Source organism: Ascidia mentula, chromosome 9, assembly GCF_947561715.1.
Source record: "Ascidia mentula chromosome 9, kaAscMent1.1, whole genome shotgun sequence".
NCBI classification, from domain to species: Eukaryota; Metazoa; Chordata; class Ascidiacea; order Phlebobranchia; family Ascidiidae; genus Ascidia; species Ascidia mentula.
The window spans coordinates 1,781,205-1,801,902 of NC_138574.1; the positions used below are offsets into that span (position 1 = coordinate 1,781,205).

At 38.5% G+C, this 20,698-nt stretch overlaps 3 protein-coding genes across 4 annotated transcripts in view; 2 read left to right on the plus strand and 1 right to left on the minus strand.

Moving 5' to 3' along the window:
• The window catches only part of LOC145914788 (nuclear receptor subfamily 1 group D member 1-like), an 18,373-nt gene extending 16,368 nt beyond the window's left edge, over positions 1-2,005 (plus strand). The window contains exon 10 of the mRNA XM_083002633.1: positions 424-2,005. Within this exon, the coding sequence (XP_082858759.1) occupies positions 424-722 (299 nt within the window). The 3' untranslated portion in view covers positions 723-2,005. The remainder of the gene's footprint in view (positions 1-423) is intronic.
• Positions 1-13,996, minus strand: part of LOC145914791 (uncharacterized) — a 14,746-nt gene extending 750 nt beyond the window's left edge. The window contains exons 1-6 of one of the 2 annotated variants that reach the window (XM_083002637.1): positions 13,890-13,996; positions 10,000-10,124; positions 7,095-7,214; positions 6,937-7,040; positions 6,606-6,661; positions 4,816-5,064 (exon numbers count right to left, since the gene is read on the minus strand). In XM_083002637.1, coding sequence (XP_082858763.1) covers positions 4,829-5,064; positions 6,606-6,661; positions 6,937-7,040; positions 7,095-7,184 — 486 coding nt within the window. In that variant the 5' untranslated portion in view covers positions 7,185-7,214; positions 10,000-10,124; positions 13,890-13,996 and the 3' untranslated portion in view covers positions 4,816-4,828. Of the gene's footprint in view, positions 1-4,815; positions 5,065-6,605; positions 6,662-6,936; positions 7,041-7,094; positions 7,215-9,999; positions 10,125-10,184; positions 10,272-13,889 lie in introns of those variants that run through there. The other variant, XM_083002638.1, reaches the window with a different exon arrangement.
• On the plus strand, positions 13,428-20,588 carry LOC145914789 (cytochrome P450 10-like). Its single transcript, XM_083002634.1, has 11 exons — positions 13,428-13,614; positions 13,906-14,097; positions 15,878-16,047; positions 16,551-16,676; positions 17,410-17,485; positions 17,815-17,945; positions 18,216-18,349; positions 18,517-18,679; positions 19,047-19,173; positions 19,821-19,947; positions 20,258-20,588. Exons 1-11 carry the CDS (start codon positions 13,509-13,511, stop codon positions 20,571-20,573), a joined length of 1,668 nt encoding a protein of 555 aa, XP_082858760.1. The 5' UTR covers positions 13,428-13,508; the 3' UTR covers positions 20,574-20,588.
• The last annotated feature ends 110 nt before the right edge of the window (positions 20,589-20,698 follow it).

A 20,698-nucleotide genomic window follows, 5' to 3' on the forward strand; every position in this document is an offset into this window, starting at 1 on the left:
TCATCAGCGCGTCCTCATTGACTCCGTAGCTACTGGAAGTGGATTTTGTAAACAGCGTTCAGATCGGAAAGCTCATAATTTCCGCGGAGGACATTTTTAGCAAACCTTAATTTGGCGGGGTCAAATCGTTTCATGAATATCAGTGTGATAGTTGCACGGTAGATTTGCGAAAATGGGCTTCAATCTTTCCAATCAGGTATAGCGCCACCTGTTGGTCTTTACGGGGAACTAAATTATTTTTGTTAAATTGCTACTGACGCTGCGAGGCATGTTTTATTGCTGAATACAGCTCTTCTGGCAAACTGTATTTTTTCGACGTTTCTGTTGCTTCTAAATTTTTTGATTACGTAATTTTTTTTCCTGTTGGTGCCAGTATTGCCTCGGATTTGTACCTCAACACATTAAACCCTCATTCTGTTGCAGATCGACGTCACTTGCAAGATTCGGCGTCTGTCGAACGTTTGCACGATAAGATATTAAGCGCCCTCATCTGGTCGATGACAAGCAACGCGCACGACCGCACGGTGACGCTGCCCAAGCTTCTGACGAAACTGGCCGATCTGCGCACCCTAAACGCGCTCTACTCTCGCCAGTGGATGTCGCTAAAGTCGGAACCCGAATGGCGAGGTGATGACGTCACGGCGCGCAGTGAAGCGGAACATGGCAGGATGGCGGTGCCGCTGGCGCTCGACATACCGAGTCGAAACCGGGAGAGATACTGACAGTTTTTAAGGTGCTTTGTTGGCGCCGCGTCCGCTTATGAAGATTACGGATGTGTTGTACATTGTACGAAAAACGTTTTTCACAGTGCTCGCTAGACTCAAAGTCACTAACATTTCGCGCCTTTTGTTCCACTAAATCGCAGGGGGAGTCCCCAGTTGTTGTAAACTACAGTTTCATTATACTGCGGCCCTGGAGCCCACGGTTGTGTAACACGGAGTAATGTTGTGTGGAAATGTCACAGTTGAACAGTCAAGTAAAACGTTAACTTTTCAACTAAACTTGTCTTTACAACAAATTCCATCCAAATTGCCCATTTTTTTACAAGGAAAAAAAATTCACTACCAATCTTTAAACATTTAGATCTTATTATACTTTTACTGCGTTTTCAGAAAATGCCGCAAGCGATTTCCATTCGCGTCATAACTGTCGTGTGGTTGTAAATATGAAGCGTCGTTCCAGATGTTGTAGCGTTATTTGTGCGGTTCCATGTCACTTTATACACTGTGTTTAGAGACAACTTACACATACTTAGTAGCTGGTCGTTAAAAGTTCACCCAAATACTACCCACTGCACTTGTTGGTTTAAACAATGCGCCCCGCTTGGCAATATTATTGAAATATTTTTGTATGCGTATACAGCTACGTGTGGGTTTTGTTGCAACGTCGCACACGCCTAAAAATTTCACAAATTGTGCCGTTTTGTGGACGCATTGAGTTATTCGTTCACCACAAAACTTTAAAACAGCAAAAATGGCGGGAATTTTTTTAGGCCTGGAATATTTTCTCGCCGACTTGGGTCAAATGAATTTAAAGCTAGCCTTTATTTGTTGTGACCGTTTTTATTATGCATAACCATCGAAAATTATGATAGTTTTTCGTCGTGTATAGCGCCACCCAAACCTTGCATATTGGGGTGTTACTAAGTAAAACTCAGCATCTTTGTTCACAATTCACAATAAATAATCCCGTTGTTACTCAAAAACCACTCGTTACCTAGACGCAATTTGATTGTGGCCATTTAAATTGTCCAAAACCTCGAGACGAGCGAATTTTCCTCGCTACCGAAATGTCAATGGTATGATAATAAGGTGTGATTTTTAAGAATCGTGCTGTATTGTGCTTGATTATGACGTCGTGGCTTTTGCGCGCGTGTTATTGTTGTATGTAAATTAACTCTCGACCGAGTCGATTTTCTCTCTTTCCTGCTTGCTTCTAAAGTGAGATTTTGTATTGGTGTTTCAATGTACAGCAACCGAGGAATAAATAAGGATACAGATATTAATGTAAGTTTGTCTTTTTGCAGTCAGTTCAGAAGGCATTGCAACCGAAAAAAGAGTATTTTTGTCAACGAACAAATCGTCTGATGGCAATATGGTTTCATCACAAGACAACGTTAAAATGATACGAATTCTCTCTTAATAATCGTATTTGAAGCATTTTTATCCACAATCAAAACCTTTAAATACAACAGTTTCATGTTTTTTGACTTTCAACCGAAAACCGGATTTATGCAACAATCGTTTCATAAAAGTGAGATGGAAGATTTTGCTGCACAAAAAAATGCCATTTTATAACATTGTTGGAATAGTTTTTAAAAATCAGTCCTTCAATAAAAGTGCAAGGACTAATATAACGCACTGTAGGTTTCAATCCATAGCAACCGAATAGAAACAGAAAAGAATTAGAGTTCAAATATGCACTGTTGCCAGTTATCACGTGACATGAAGGTCAACTGTTTTTGTCTTTTGAAGCAACAAGCCTCCATTTTACTTCAAATAAGTGTATCTTTTTTGTGTGTGTCACTGTTTTTTTTTAATATTACATTCGCAGAAACTGATAATACCTAGTTAAGCGAAGTAGATTTTCCTAAATAAAACGTCTAACCGAGGGCCAGATTCTCAAACAGTCAATGAGCAAGTCAATACTTGTTTAGTTTTGAAAAATAACTCCCAAAGGAACAATGTTGCCATGCCAACGCAATCTCCAATTCTTGTCACTGCGTTTATCTCATACAGACACAGGCACAGGCACAAAGGAATGTGGAAAACACGCGAGCGGTTTCAATGCCAGGTGCGTGTAACTGGATGGGAGTGGGGGAAGACGAACACATCATGATATCTCTCAAACTTGTTGAAAGAAATCAACATGTTTATCCTCTCACGGAATGGAACACAGGCCGGATTTCCCAGAATAACGTCTGACTTTCAACCCTACGTTCGTAAGACGGGTTTAACAGATTTTACGCGATATTCAGGTTGTTACAAAAGTAAATTATTCTCTGTTCATCGTTTTGAAAAACTTTCGACAAAAAGTGGTGTTTTTGGAAATATATCGAGGCAAATAACAAGTAAAGTTAGCCTTTCTGCGACTGAAATATGTGAACGCGGGAAAAAAACGGGCCTGATAGATTGATAGTTGTTGCGTTACAATTACGGTGAATGTTTGAATACTCTCTGGCGCCTTTAATGGTTAATATATTATATTCTAGGTGCTGCATTTTAAATATTTTTATGGTTTTCAGCGGACCACAAATGCCAATTTTGCATTTTAACGATTACATTATGAAGGGCAACTACTTGCGATAGACCTAACTCCTCCGGTATATAGCGCGGACGCCTGCGTTTAATAGTGTTACAAACTTTTTCAAGATATTTTAGGATTTTTCTATTTTACGTCAAGATCTCTTGTATAAAGTTTTTGGAAGAAAGTTTGTTGAATCGTGTGTGGCCGCCCAACAAATTTCAAAGACTTTTTCTTTGTAATTTATAGCTTGGTAAAAGTTGGCAGGACGCTTTGTTTGAGCAGCTATTGGTTAACATGACGTAACGTTTGGTAACCTACGATGGCTTCGTGGTTTCGCAGAACTACACACGTGACCAGGGCAGTAAAAAGAACCTCGACTTCGAAGAATTTTCGATAATGTTACAATTTATCGAAGGCCACTCACAAGTACTCTTTCATGAGCACAAAACACGACCAATTCATCATCAAATCAATGCGTGTTGAGTTTAGTTTTGAATTTTGATGTTTGGTTCGCCAAACTCGTTAACAATGAGAATATTTTCTTCACGAAATCAATCAATTCCAGCAACACTTCCCTGTGTAACACAATCGGAAACTTCAAAGTCAATTTCAAAATATTAAAAACCCTTGTGTCGAAACGCCCTCCTCGTTGTTATAAGTTCGAAAACTTTAACACAATTAAACTTCCTTTCAAGTAGATCCGCTGAACGCCGCAGTTTGTCGAAATGTATCTTATTTATAAATCCAATGGGCATTTTTTCCCTACCACAGGGAAACCTCAACATCAGCATTAGCTACGAAAACAGGAAAAATACTACTACACCGGGTCACAAAGTTTTTTTCCAAACTTGATCCACATATAAGTATGTGTAAAACAGAAATCTGTGCGAATTTTAATAATTAGGCGTGAACAGGGCCACCGCCTGTTATTTTTGTTTATAACTTTGAGTTGAAATACTACTCGAAATCGTAGCGTTAATATTCGCACAGATTTCTATGTTACATAGGCTTATATGTGGATCAAGTTTGGAAAAAACTTTGTGACCCGGTGTAAAAGTATCTTCCCGAAAACAGGACGCACGCTTAATCCAGCAACAATTACCATTGTTCCGAGTAAAATATTTCGGCAAAAAAGTAGATTTTCTAAGGCCGTGGAAGTAACGCATGCGTCATACTTGTCCTTAGTATAAACAGGTTAAGGCACCTGGTTTACAGTCTGTGTATTTCTTATGGGTATACGAAAAGTTCCGCATGGGTAACAAACGTCCACTTCATATGTTTAAGTTCAGTTGCTGCTTTTTGTGTGAATCCGAACTTACTCTGATGTGACGTTTTTAATGTCGATTTACGCTGGCATTGGCTTGGAAACATATGTGGAAAATCTCAAATGTGGCAAAGTTCCAATGTAAACCATATCCGAACATTCCTATAGTGACCTCTAGTTTTTGGGCATATAATCACACAACTGCAAGTGTTTTGTGTGCAACATTTTCAATAACATTCTTGTGTATAACGTTCGTCGGGACGTGAATAAACTGTGACATAAAAACCACCCTCAAAGTTCCTTACCTGATTTTTGGAGTTACATTCCAAGAAGGAAGCACAACAACAGGAACAACGTCATCCAGGGCCAGTTTCCCCGGGGAGGGTCGGCCTTGGAAGTGCAGAAATCTGTGAGGTTGGCACAGATTGGATGGTTGTGGCGGAAGAGGTGTTTTCCCATGCATACCGATGTACTGTCTGCGCATGCGCAAACACCCGAGTCCGGAATTTTCGCTTGGTGGCGCAAACTGCACGTTGTCCCGTTTTTGGTGAATTCTAAAAATATTTTCATAATAAAATTTGGTACTGACGGCGAGTATTTTTGCTGAAGGTGACGACCAGCTATACTCTGACAAATATCTGATTCAGCTGTTGGATTGTTACCCTAACGCAGCGGTGCACAACATGCTGCCGCGGACGCTATTTTTTGCGGCCGTGCACATTTATATCAAAATACATGCATTGGCGGCCGTCGTTGCTTCTGAAACTTGTTTTTCCAGCGGTCTCAAGAGTTAAGCTTTTCTTTAGGCTCGTTTCCTTATCCGCGTTACACGCATTCGTTCGTTGTAGCGAGTAACTGGTGCAGCCACCGCAACCGAGGAAAAGCGCAACAATAGAGATGGTGACGTCATAAAACATTAATAGCATATCGGTGAATTGTCATGTAACAGTGAAATCACTCAGTCATGTGGCTGAAACGCAAAAGGTTGTTAAAACAAGAGAAAAGGGCATTTAATCCCAAATGGAAAGTGGATTATTTTATGATGGAGACGTGAACCTAGCGTGCAAGAACAAGGCAGCCATTGAATAATTCGACATTTCATTACATTGCAATATACGTAATTTGGAAAATGTAAATAATAAATAGTGCACATTTTTCAGGTATGGATCATTTCCATTCCTTTCAAATAATGCTCACGTCAACTTGTCGTAATTATCAGGAGTATATCTTCGGAAAAGCAGTACATTCAGTGGCGGCCGTTAGCACACAGTGGTGTGTGTGATGCGGCCGGCAATAGTAAAAGGGTTGTGCACCCCTGCCCTAACGGCATTACAGACAGTTCAGGCTTACTTTCACCATTGGTTAATCTCAGATGTTGCAGATTAGATTTATTCCTTCGGACATTATTATCACTAACTTTGCGAATCTTGTTTTCAAATCTAAATTACAACAACCTCAGTTGCGGTTTGATGTTGTACAATTTTAATCAACATTTTTGCTTGAAAGATGGAATTGGACTGTGACACCTTAAACTCTGCAAAAAAGACGCAGCTTCATCAAAAACCAGATGACAAAGTTTCATAACAAATAACTCTCCACAGTGAGGCATCAGATCTACACTTGTTTCGAAACCTTGCAGGGAATCGTGTTGATATTATTATATAAAGTTGGAATTTCCCGTGTCGGAATCGACCAACTGCTATATACCGCAGACGTGCAACGATGTATTGATGCCACATTGTAATATATATCGGGGAAAGTTCGAAGTCTGTGGTATTGTTCGTCTACGAGATTTAACCACATTTTGTGAGGTCTGCGAACTGCAGATGTAACATGGCGTGTTCGTCTTATTCCAGCCGATGCAGTCATAGAAAATATTTGTGTTAAGCGAAACACTAACTGTTACTGACAACCGGTTTTGTTAACTATTCTGTGGAATTTAAGGGCTTTAATACCACAAAACGTTATTAATGGTTTTGGGATAGCAAGTCTTGGTGTATTGATCGACTTTTCAAAAAGTTTTTTTTTGATAAAACCTGGCGTCCTTCAGTTTGTTGACAACGCTTGACAGAGAAAAACTTTACATAATACTTACTTCTGGGATTCCGAGGGTCTTTTAATGGGCAGTCGGTCGTTTCCTTTGGCCTTAATCTGTGGAGAAACACAGTTTGTGACCAAGAATTTCATAACTTTTAACCACAAAGTTCCTTGAGAGCCAAATAATGTTTCGAAAGGAGATCCCAAACTTTCGCAGAATAAATGCTCGGTTTGAAGTGGACAATGATATTCATGGGCCCACTTTTGGCATTAATTGCCCCCTAGACTTTTATGGACCCTCTTGCGGGGCCTGAATACAACAATACAAACGTGGAGAAAATGACGTTGGCCGTTTTGTTTGTAAAATAATAAAAATAATTCCTACTTACCCCGGCTGCGTAAAACTGCAGAAAGAAGATTTGTAGCGAGGCAGGACTGTACAGCGCCCCCTTGCGTATGCGTGGTCCCCTGTCTCCATGCGACAACTTCTCACCTGCGGCGAAACAATGAAGGTCAAAGGGCAAATCGTGAGTAGTGGAACTCTCACCTCGGCAACACTGGGCGGTGATGGTGTAGCAGCATTTGTTACGTCATAATACAAGGGGATGCAGAATAGGATGAACAGAAGGCGGCCCATTTCAACAGATTGCAATACAGGAGATTTTTTCTGCAAAAAAACGAGAAAAAGTTTGTTGTGTGACTCTATGCGTGCAGTGAAAAAATAGTTGCACTAATTATAAAGTTTTTGTTTAAATTAATAAATAATTTGTACATTTGCAACCAAAAACCTTTGCTTTGTCGTTACAACAACAAAATCAAATTGACCATTTAATGTTTGCAAAACTATTTCGACTGCCAACGTCACTAGCACACAAATATCGCATTCCAAACAACGCTTATTTTTACAAATCCTTCCGTAAAGTATATGTTTTGTAACACTGTATCTCAACGCAAAATCTGGTCAAACTTTTACAAAAACTAAAAATTATAACTCGTAAAACGCCCTTTTTATTGCCTTGTAATATTACGACCTGCTCAGTAGGAATAAACCGACACGCGTAAAATCTCAACCTCAACGTTTTTCACCTCCGCCACGGCAACTAAAAAGGAACCAAGTTGTCGCGCGCGTTATATACCTCACTAAATACACTCCCATACTACTGTGTACAAGAGGAGTAAACGATTTGACCGTGCGAATATATCAGATAAGCTTCTAATACAGATCCAATTCATTGGACAGACTCAAGGCCACATGCTGAGCGACGAGATACCAGCGGTAATGTGGTTAACAAGGTGAACAGTAGGCAGGTGATACCAAGGTGTGAAACGATAATAAAAGAATGTTGGATTACTTGACTTCCGGCATGAAGCAACCGTGTCGATTACACCGTACTTGTCAGTTAACCTTAAATCACACAAATGGCGGTTTCCAAAAAAATAGTCATTCGTTTTATCTTAAATTGTGAAACACTTAAAAGGTAAAAAAAAAATTCCATTAAAAATCTGCACAAAAATACAAGCGAATTCCATTATCATTTTGTTTGTTGTTTATTTCATTGGTACGTAATATATGCATAACGTAATACAGCAGTCTCACCGGGTTATGCGCAGGTGTTCAGTTAATAACAAATGAATTGGTTGATTTCCGGCGGGTTGCGCTTTATTTTGGTACCCAATGGTGAATGGTGGCTGCATAGTCACCACAAAGTGGAAGTCTTGCCGGCTATTTAGCTTACAAGATCGTTGTAAGTCACACTATAGATGCACTGATGAGACCTATTAGGCCGAATCAGTGGCCTAGTCTGAAGCTCACTATAAAAACATGATTGGCTCCATTGCTTGTACAAAACAAATCAGTGTTTGGTAAAACCCAACGTTTCCGATCGTAGTTTACGTACATGGCTAAGACACAAAATTACCGCGAATTGTTATTTGTTTGTGCTTGCTCATATATTACTCTATAGCAAGGCTGGACGAATGAAGTCTGGGTAGAACAACACAGTATTCTGGTATCTCCCATAAATCTTCTTTCTATTTGATGCATGAATTATAACGTGCAGCAGTTTTGTGGGTCTTCTGTCGTCGTACGAAAGTTGTATTGTTGTAATTCTCGTGTTTCATTGCAATCGCTTAAAGTGCTTTGCAATCTACAACAGACATGGGTAACTGCGGTCCGCCAGGGGGTTGATATGATTTAATGTCACTCAGAAAGTGGTTTATAATGCAGTCTAACGCGTTTTTCTGCTTTTTGGATACGTAAATTATTGTAAATAGGTTATTTCATTGATTTATACAAAACCACGAGGTTTGCAGGCTTGACAGCCCAGGCATGGTTTGAACTCACTTCACCGGGAGGTTGATTTTTCAAATCCTGCTCCGGATTGTCGGAAAAAAAGTGGCTGATCCATCTGGGCTGCCAAGCCTGCAAACCTCATGATCGCGATACGTTAGCTGTGATCGCCAAGCAAGGACCTGCGTAAAGGGGCGATCCTGCCAATCATGCCATTGTATTAAATATTACTTTATATGAAACTAACTGTCACATTTTTGATAATTTCTGGCCCGCGAGCCGAAACGATTCCCCTGATCAACTCAATGTACAAGTGCAGAACGCGAACGCGAACGCTTTGCATATATGTTATTATACAACACTGCCTTCAGCACTGCGGGTGTAGCGTTCGTATTGGTGTTCAGATCGTTAGGTCACATTATATAAAGGTTATAAGTCGTTAGAGTGTTTATTCTGATAATCAACACTTTATTTTCTGTTTATTCTAAAGAGCCCGCAGAGCGACAAGGTCACAAACAATTGTCGATTGCCATTGCCGCAGTAAATTAAACCAACAGCGAAGAAAAACAGCCAATATACAAAACACATACAGAGCTACTGAATAGCTTATTAACATTGCGTTGATCGTGGATTGCAACCTGTGCAAAATACGATCTTGCTTCTAATTGCTGGTATTTTTGTGGCCAACTACAGTTAGATGAATTTTTGAGTAACGATGAGGTCAACTAACAAACGTCACTCCAAAAATACGCATGGATATTAGCTAACGGCTATTACAAGCTTGATGGAACTAAAAATCAATATTTAACCCTGCGTATAAAGCGTGTGTTGAACAGACAAAACTTTCCTAATATGATTATTGTGACACGGGGCCTGACGGCACTATTGGTTGAGCTTTGCTTGGCCATAGTGTTTTCACCTTGTTTTCTCCGTTTTAGTTGCACCTAGTTTGGTGCCCAACGGATGACGGTGATTGTATAGTCACCACAAAGTGGAAGTCTTTGCTTGGTCATTACAAAGGATTCGCAGCTTCCGGCATTGTGATGTTGTTGATGCAATCTATCACTACCATAGCAAGAGCCACGGCCTCCTCAGTCTACGCATTGTTTTGTGACCAACCTGATGTCCCGCATAGTGAAAAAGTTGAAACAATGTTTCTTACCAGTCTTCCAACCAAGGTGGGTCGTAGGTTGTGGCACCAGATTACAAACCCATCTTTTACCGTGCCAAAAACTCACAAATTGGTCGCTGTTGTGGGGGTTCCCCAGTCACACCAAGTCCATTTATCTGCGAGTGAAGGAGGACAAATTAACACACGTATGGCTGCGCTCTTCAAACAACGTTTACCAAAACTTTTTACCGAGTGGTTATGTGATACAATTTTGGCGGATTTAGGAGTGCAGAGTGCTAATAACCAGGGCTTCCTAAACTATGCGTCCAGATTCTGTTGGAATTCGGGGTCACCAAATATAATTTATGGTCGCCGAGCAGGTTGATTTCTGTTTCCCGAGGGCGGCACAGAATTTGTTTTTTTTTTGGGAGCGAAAAACAATCAAGCCGCCCTACTTGTAACTTGCATGAATGCAACCAATAATGTTGTAAGTCACACCAATACCGTACTGAAGAGACCTATTAGGTCTGCAGTTCATCAAGTAAATAACAAAATGGATATAAAGAAAGAGTATTGGAACTTATTTATGATTACTACGTCACCATATCGTAAAATGGACAAAAAAGCTGATAATTATAGACAGATTTCGCTTCATTAAGATTTTAAATTAGCATTGCTGCGTAGACGTGGTGACGGTAGCTCATTACAGCTTTACCAACGTCATCAAGCAATGCATTTGTGACATCATAACTTACGCAAAGGAAATCTTTGCAAATTAAATGCTAATGTCTTAAACTGCCATGGCCTTATTCGGCGTGCACACATTTTTATGGGGGTTACGAACCGTATGACGTCACGCATGTAGAGGTATGTAACATTATTGTAAAGTTTACCAGATGTAAAATGCGGAAATGCGACATTGTAAAAGTTTGATTTACACATGACAAAACTTTCATCGGGTAAAAAGACGTCATTGCAAATAGTGACTTTGCATGTAATTTGCATGTTTTTCAACTAATTTGCATAAAAACCCGGGTGAAGTTGCGGGGACGGTCAATGGTAACATGAAATACAAGACAGAATTACTTTGACATTTTAATGAAAGAAACCGAGCAAAAGGCTCACGCAAACCAACACAAACTATAGCAACTGTCTGCGCAGCATAGAGCTGATACAGTTATTTATAAACCAAGGCCCCAAAACACATTAACATTTTTAACCGCATTGCTTTAGCGTAAATCGATCTGTCATTTCGCCGTCTAGACGTCACGGACTTTGCGTTGGTAAACATTGTGATGTATACAGTCATTATGACGTTGTCAATGGGCTTTTTATATGCTTGAATGCAGAAGTCCGTCCTGTATATTGTGGTAAGGCTCGGGAAGGTGACAGTGACTGTTTGTGTCGTCAGAAAGAGTTGTTTGTGATCGCACATTCAAAGAATTTTAAATATGTTTCGTTAAGTGAGATTTCCAGATGTGAAAAAATTCACAAATTCTTGTCCCAATCAATGACGATGCCGTTTAGGAGAAATATTTCGGTTGGTTTTGTTGATAAAATATCCTACTGCGAGTTTTAGAGATCTCCTGCCCAGTGATGCAAAAATGTGTGTTGAGTGTTGTTGTTTTGATGCAGTAGGAAGACAAGATGTTGCGTGAATCAACATGGCGTTTGATCTTAAATATTCATAACTATAATTTGAGCAGAAGTATTAGAAGCAGTAACTTTGTATATGTTGCAAACAAGCTAAATGAAAAAAAACCAGGATATTTAGTGTGTGGAAAACAAAAAATACATATATAGGCAATGGAACCAAATAATAGCAAACGTCCTCGTTGGCCAATAACAGACAACATATTCCATAGTCACCCCAAAGCTGCACTGATAAGAGTGAGTACTTCCAAACTGTGGCTATGTATGCAGCTCGCTTCAAAATACATAGTTAAAAGACGTGGTATATATAGGGTTACAACACAAGGTTGTGAACTCTTAGGGGAAGTGAAATTAACTCCTAATGGGTTGGCGGTACAGACCATAAGAGGTGCAGCAAAGTAGATGCAAGGTGACACCACATAAGATGTGTAAACATACATGCACATGTGTATGTGGTTTACTTATGGGCGCAGCTACAAGCCCACATCAAGTAATTTGAGCTGGTAATTGCACAGGATATTAGACATAAATTTAGAGGCTTGTCTGCAAGTGCCACGTTTTGCGTTAAATGGAGAAGATTTGATGAAAACGGGCGCTTAGTAAACGCCAGAAGGTTTTGAAAGTTTGATGAAGGGAAAATTAATTGTAAAAAAAAATTTCCTTGTTTTGCTGCAATTTATCAAACTGTAGGAACGAAAAAATGCTTTTCAGTCACGCAGAGAGTTCGAGAAAAGTAAAGAAATACAGGTTTGGTCTCTGGTAGACGTTTTATTCAAAAGTTTTAAATCCTCCAACGCGCAACGAATAACGTGGATGTTGATTTGAAATGCCTGTACAGGCTGCCGGAGGAAGTTTTTGTGTCAAAACTGCCAATTTTGAAAGTCACAACCACATTCCAATATTGCGTGATAGACATGTTCGCGCGGTAGACCGCACAACACCCATCAGTCTGGGCACGGTCAAAATTGCTGTGTGTTTTTTTCGAATTGCAGCAATGTAATTTAAGACCATTACACCCTGTCCGAACTATGACTAAGTCCTTCCGATATGCCAACAATGTCACCAAAGCCTCAACTTTACTCCAGATTAGAAAACAGGTGCTTGGAGCTCCAACGGAAATAACAAACACGTTTCATAAAAATGACCTTCAGGGAAATGAAAGGTATATAAAAGAGAACATCACATTCAGTTTTCGAAGCATATTTCGAGATTTTACGATTTCTTTTCACTGAAATCAGAAGAAAAAATAGTCGCGGATTAGCAGAAAAATGCGAATTTCAGGAAAAAAACAAGGATTTGACAAAAATAGTAAAGACGAGTTCCCAGAAAAGCTTCTGGCGTTTTCTGACACCTAAATTTAGCAACATTTCGACAAGTTACGTCGTTTGTTTAGTTTTTAAGAGACAGTGAATATATTTCACATTTTGTGCAAGTATTTAGTTGGTCTAAACCCGTATTAATAATCCACTCACGTTATCGCTTTTGTGGTCTGACTTATGGTTATGATTTGGAAGAAACAATTACATGTATGTTGCGCATCCATGTTCAAAGAGGCTAACAAAAACCTTTTTGATTTCAACATGTTTAGGTTTATTTACTACTTAATTGCAGATTATTCACGTTCAAAGCCTAAGTATCGTGAAAAAGTGGATAATCCAACGAGGCTGCAATGCCTTGTTTGCAAAGCTTGTAAACCTCACGTTCAAAGGGTTGTAGGCGACCAAATCGAGAGAAATCTGCTTCTCTTGTGTTTGTATTTTCGTGGGACTAAACATGTGTTCTGCAAATTATTAACCTTTCGACGACGTTTTTTTACAGCACGCAAATTTGGGGGTTAAATAAGGGCTGTAAGCGCATACGTAACCCGCATATCAAAATACGAGGCCGTTACGGTGCTTAACGTAAACATGAAATGTGGCAGCGATATCATCCGACGAGCTATTTCGTCATGTCCACGCGTCACACTACGAAGCAGAGGCGGTTCTGTGGACCAAAATAGCAAAGAGCGATCAGGTACACGTGGGCTCCTTTTACTGTTCTGATATGCGTCAGAACATTGTGATACAAAGACGTGTTTTTTTTGTTACGTTTATGAAACTTTGTTAGTTTGTCCCTAAAAAGTCGAAAAATGAAGATTACCTTGTTTTGAAATTGTTTTGAAACTTGTTTAAACTTTTAAACTTTTTGAAATTGCGTTGTGACTTAAATTTGATCTTGCGTTATTGACACAATATTTGCTGAACAATAAATAAAAAACTTTAAAACAAGCCAAAAAAACACGCACTCACAGCCAGATTTACACAGGTTCAAAGGCAACAGCACGATCGGTTTTAGCTCGAAGCTTCGAAGAGATTCCCGAACCCAAAGCACTTCCAATACTCGGCACAGCGCTCGAGTATTCGCCACTCAAGAATTTTAACCCGTCATATTTGGGAGAACATTGGGTGAAAAGACACAAAGAACTCGGTCCAATCTACAAGGAAAATATAATCCCAGGTGAGTGTTTCCAAAAGTTTTTTGTCCGCTGAACCCTGAGACGTTATTTAGGTTGACAAGGACCACCCAAGTACGTTGGAACCGTCCAATAAAGGACCATTCTAGCTTAAATTGTTTTATTATAGTTTCAGAATGTCACAACAAACATGCAACAATGGAATAGAATACTGCGGCAATTGCCCTTTACTTCCTTTAACGCACGCGTCCAAAACCGCATATTCTGGCATATTCCAATGTTTCTGCTTCTGAATTTTTCCCTGGAACCGTGCGGTTTCACATGCAGTGTACTGAGGTCACCTTCGTACATTCTTAATGCGTCATGCAGCGTATTACAGATATGTTGCTGTTTTAACATTGTGATCAGATTATTCAATCACAGACCCGTCTCGCATACATATCCCATAAAACAGGCCCAACGAAAATTCAACCGTTGCGGCGCATCTGTGCCCATATAAATCTAGGGGGCATTTGAGTATGAAAAGAAGGCCAATGACTATGATTATTTGTTTAGAAACGGAAGACTCCCTTCAGAACAATATTATGTAATCTCCACAAAAATCTCGCGCCCACGTGCATTGTCGAGTATGTCGACCCTCCTGCAAACCGTCATTTTACTTATTGCTGCAATATGGCCCATCTGGCAATCGACGTTTCGTTGTATCATTAGCATTTTGTCATCCTGATAAACACTGCTGCATGGTGGTCAAAACGTTGATACAATAAAATTACTGCAAGGAGAGCCGTATTGCAGCAATAAAATTGATGAAAAATGTTTCGTGACGTGACTGCTGGAAATGGTCGAAATGTATAACACATGTGCTGGTAAAATGTTTAGTAACCAACGATGCATCGCAAAATGGTCCAAATGGTCGGTATTTAGCACAAATTCAACTAGCGTAACGCAGTGATGGCCTCAAACCGCAGCCGTTACCGCTTCGTCAGAAATTTGAATCGTGCGGAAACTTTTAATAGCTTAAATAACTTCCGTTGTGTTGATTTTTGTTTATGTTAGAGTCGCCCAAAGGTGCCCTCTTTACTGATGCAGTGTGGATTGATGAGTTGTAGTATTAAATTTACTTCGTTGTAGAATGTGTGTTATTTCACACTTGAATGCCAGTGGTTACGAATCAATTATACCTACTTAAAACCAGTCGATAGTGCAGAAATGTTTAGGTGTGCCGCTACTTTGTGCGTGGTACATCTCAGTGTATTATCGCTTCTTTGCGATGGAAAGGTTCGTCTACAGTTTTGTTCAAGAGCATTTAACACAGTTATGTTTTTTGTTGTAGGTGATTTATTACGAATATACATTTCTTAGCCAACAAACTGTAACCATTTATTCATTTATTGGAGTTGGGGGCGTACTAATTCTATGTTAAATTCATGCACCTAGTCTAATATCTATTGACGCTGATTGTCTTTTAAAGTTTTCTGGTTACTGATATGACCCGTATGTGAACACCCACAAGCTAATTCCTGCAGTCTTTTGTAAATTTTCTCCTAGTACAAGTCCAGAGTTTTTCGAACTGTGCATCGCGACGCCTAGGTGATACCTTTTGTGTTTCCAGGGGCATAACGTCACTTTTTAAACAAAGAAAACTCGACTATTTTTAGGAAAAATGAAATTTAAGTCAGCTTTTTGCGACCGAAAATTTGAAATATTGGAGCAAATCGTCCTTACACAAATGATGGGTGTGACGCAATAATTTTTCCAAGTGCGTCGCATACGAAACAGTTTTAGGACACTGACTTAGTGTAACATTGATTTTACTTACCACAGGCATGATGGAATATATTGTGTACACGTCATCACCAAAAGATACGGAACAAATGCTGCGCAGTGAAGGAAAGTGTCCTCATCGTGATCCACTAAGCCCTCTGGTGGCCGTACGAGATGAATTGGGGGAGCACAGAGGTTTAGCAAACAGCAATGGAGAGGAATGGCGTAAAGTGGGTTTAATTCTCTGAAACAAATAATTTAGAAAATAAAACTTCTTGGGAACACTATTAACAGATATGCTCATAATTCTGGGAATGAAGAGACGCCAGTCAGGTTAGCTCCTTATAATCCTGGAGCTACACCAACCACGTCTTTTAAACTGTTAATGGCAAAAGTTCTTGCCGAAACGTTTTTTCGTATGAAACATGACAATGTTGACAACAACATATGCCGGGGTCTTTATTCTCAGAATTGTTTTCGCTTCTTGCAACATTATTTCTTTTATTGGTATAATATTGCAATTAGATGTATCTGAATAGTCTTAGAGCTTTGTACTTTTTTAAACAAATAATGTTATGTTTTTCGTTAACTAAGTTAATATTCTTCTTTATAGTCTATTCTGCGTTGAAACTGTTTGGCATGACGCCCACATTATAAGCAAAAAGAAGTTATTCTAAAATATCATAAAGATGTTTAGTAGCAGAATACTGATGCATTAAATACTTTTTTGCAGATAAGAAAACTTGTAAACAACCTTTTCTTGAAGAGCACCATTGTTCGTCAGTTTGCACAAAGGCATTATGAAGTTGCATTGGACTTGGTGGAATACATCAAAAAAAATTTAGATACAAACGGAGAGGTTTGTGAAATTTGTTTTCAGCCTTTTGGGGGTTTTGTGTTCTTTACATTTAATAGTCATGGCGTATAAATTTTTTTAGCTTTATATTATAATGCTTGAACATGTTTGACATGTATAGAAATATAGAGCAGTATTTTTCAACCTTTTTGAGCCAAGTAACACTTTTTTTATTAAAATAATCTTGCGGAACACCAAACTGTTGGAAGTACTGCGGCATTGTACTTAACCAGCAACAGGCTCGCGCCATTACATTCTTATCATTACAAAACAAGTCTTATTGTTACACAACATTAAATAAAGCAATTCACTATGGAACATACAAACCGGCCATAGTGGATGATTAATTTCATAAAGCTATTTACGCCCTTTGTGATAAACAAGCGATTTCCGACCATGTTCCAAGGAACATTAGTCAAACTAATAAATTTCTCGCGGAACACAGGCCGATCTTTCACGAAACACTGATGTTCCGCGGAACACCGGTTGAAAATCACTGATATAGAGCATAGCAACTGCAATAATTACCAATAAAAGTGACCAAAATATTGAATGAACAAATTAAACTGTCATTCATTCAAACATGAAATATTGCTGAATCATGAGAATAAAAGTCTACCCCTATTTTTTCTGGGTAATCATGTCATTTGTAACAGCCTTAATTACCCTCAATTATATGTAGCAATAGAGGTCCTGTGGCTGGCCACTATTAATGATTGCAATAAATCTTTTGCAGGTGCCCAATTTTGGTAAAGTACTCAACAGATGGGCAGTAGAAAGCACTGGAGTTTTTGCATTGGACACAAGACTAGGTCTGCTGAAATATTGTAATCTATTTGAAGGGTTTTTGCAGTAGTTCCACCTGTCATAAACTGGTAACACAACAGTCCTTAACAAAATGTAATGTATTTGAAGAGTAGTAATATTTCATGCAATGCCTTGGCTGCCAAGCCTGCAAACCTAATGATATTTAAAGAGTATAATCAATTTTAAAGCTAATTATATTCCAAACACAACGCCAAATTTATCCACAAATCAAAAACTATCAAAGGCATTTTCACTAACAAAGAACACCAAATTAGCACCAAACTACTTACTTAATTTTTGCTGTTTTAAGGCATTTTCACTTTTTATGATAAAGGTGCTTTAAAACAAGATATCTCACCCACCTTGCAGAGCATGATTGATCACAATGAAAAAATGTTTAAAAGCATGGGGAAGCTTTTGTATGGTCTTCCTTTCTGGAAACTCTACAAGACAAAAGAATATAAGGTAAATTAAAGAAAGAAATACAATTTCATTCATCCACAAGATTCTTGGCCTTTATTTAACTGTTGTTTGTAACAAGAATAATACAACTATATGAAGAAAGCGACCAAAAAGCATGATAGATCATTTTCTTTCAAGATAAGCTTTTGCGTTGAGTTATACTGTATCTCTATTTCAATATAAACAGCTCTAGTCTACCAAGACTGGCACTGACGAAACTACATAGCAAAAACAAAAATTATTAAAATTTCAAACATAACTGTTTTTGTGCAGAGGTTGTACGAAGGTCACAAGGGTCAAATAAAGGCAGCTCAATACCACGTGAAACGAATTATGAAAGAGTGCAGAGAAAATAAGAGTGAATGGTCAAACCGACCAAGTATTTTGCATTCCGAAATGACGCCAGAGTAAGAGAAATATGCAAATTAAAAATTAAGTCAACTTTTTTCAAAATGTATGTATTTTTTTAAGGAAAGCATTTTCAATTTCTAATCGAATAGAAAAAAAGTTTTTTCAAAATAATGAGATGCTGCAGTGTGAGGTTGAATTACTAAACCAAGCAAATAATTTGCAGGCAAAAAACAATGCTTGTGACAGAAGTGTTGATAGCTGGGATTGATACGACAGCAAATGCAGTTGCCTTTCTGTTATATGCACTTGCCACAAATCCTCAAAAACAGGAAAAACTTAGAAAAGAAATCCATGAAATTTTTGCAACAACAGGACCATGTGGGAAGGTAATATTTTTAACCTCCATTTTTTACCTTTTGTTTTCACAAATAAAATCGTGGCTGCATAATATTTAGCAATATTAATGCCAAAAAAAAGAGTATAGCCATAGCTCTTTGTTAGCTAAGGTACATTGTATTTACTCTCCAACTACTGGATAGTGAACATGTAAAATTACTACAACAATTAAACAAAAAAATCTAAAGAAAAATAATTAAGTCAATGAAAATCAACCACCATAACGTTAACATTGTTGAAAGTCAACCAAATTTTTAACAGGATGGATAGTTTGAGACTTTTTCAACTGTGTCAGACTAGATTTATCAGGGCATCTACTTTACCATAGGTATATTATAATAAAAAACTCTACTACAGACACTTTCCAACGCCAAGTACCTGCAAGCATGCATAAAAGAAACCCAACGTATGTTCCCATTTGTCAGCAGTACATCACGACGATATGATCAAGATCTTGTTCTGTCTGGACATATAGTTCCTAGAGGTAAACAATATGTTATTGTAGATATTATTACTATTTATATTTTTTCTGGTAGTAGGGCTGTTTTTTGAAATTTACTGATGTAAATTACTCATTACTGGAACTTGGAAACATTTAAGCCCCATTTGTTGGACAAAAACAACTTTTACAAACATCTGTGTTAGGTGAACTGCAAACATGCACTTTTCATACTGCTATTTTTGCTGCCAGGCATACTTATTAATCAGAATTGTTCTTCTGGCACTCAAGTTTCTAGTGTTTATTTGAAACCGACGTTTCGTCTGCCATCCGGCGAGACCCTGAGGAAGTCTCGCCGGATGGCAGACGAAACGTCGGTTTCAAATAAACACTAGAAACTTGAGTGCCAGAAGAACAATTCTGATTAATAATGCACGTTTCATAATTGCAGAATCAGCTTCGTTTTCATTCACAGCAGGAAAATGAAGGATGTCTCCAAGAAAACATATATTTTTCCACATTAAATAAAATCAAGCTAATCCTGCTTTATAAATTATTTAATTTATTACTAAAAGTGCAGCGATTGCCCCTCACAGTCCATTGGTTTAACCTTCAAATATAAACAACTGGGGTTCATCTTATTCACAGCCACAGGCTGCAGGTAATACATACTAAAATCAAAGTAATTTTAGGGACTCACATTCTCAACACTTCGAACATGATGAACAGCAGAAATCCTGAGTGTTTTCATGATCCCAACACATTCTTGCCGGAACGCTGGATGAAAGACTTTTCTGTTACAGAAAGGCAGGCACAAAGGTAATGTTTTGGGCATTTGTAGGTGCTGTAGTCACATTTTTTGTGTAATATCTAATTGCTAGCACTTACATAGGTGTATTTTGGGAGTCAAGCCGAAACATATCTGGTTTATTCAGTAATCTGATAATTTGGTTTATCTTTACACAATCAATTTTGGACTCTATTTATAAGTTATAATAAATATAGGGATATTTGTCACAAAAAAAAAACTTAATTTAAATGTAATAATTTTCTAAAATTCTTTGAAAACACGCAGCAAAAAGTTTTAGAGCAACAATACTTAAATTTAATCGACAAATTGTTTTTTCAGATTTTTTATGTCAGGCCCATTTGGCATGGGAGTTCGTATGTGTCCCGGACGAAAGTTTTCAATGCAAGAACTTCACATGGCAATCTCAGCGATTTTGCAAGACTTTCGCATCGAGTACCACCATAAACCAATCAAGGTGGCGTTCAGACTGGTTTCATTTCCAAGTGAGGAGCCACAGTTCAAGTTTATTCCACTGGAAAAAGATGAGAAAGAAGCTCTGCGTAGACATGCACGCATGACAGTGTCACATGTCGGTTACACATCACATGGCACCTTGGAACACCAGGAAGGATTAAGGAAAAGTTCCAGTAGATGAACAACTTTTTTACGGTAGCAACACACCATGAATACCTCAATTTTACACTTACCGACGTTGTGAGAGATGTGGCTTGCACAGTCGCTATGATCTCAGTTTTGCACACTGGATACTGTGTTTACTGT

Bases quoted from the DNA above. Each gene is read 5' to 3' on its own strand.
- LOC145914789 (XM_083002634.1), top strand. From the start codon at position 13,509: ATGAAATGTGGCAGCGATATCATCCGACGAGCTATTTCGTCATGTCCA. The intron at 18,680-19,046 runs GTAATATTTTTA...ACTCTACTACAG, and splicing joins CAACAGGACCATGTGGGAAG to ACACTTTCCAACGCCAAGTA. The intron at 19,948-20,257 runs GTAATGTTTTGG...TTGTTTTTTCAG, and splicing joins ACAGAAAGGCAGGCACAAAG to ATTTTTTATGTCAGGCCCAT.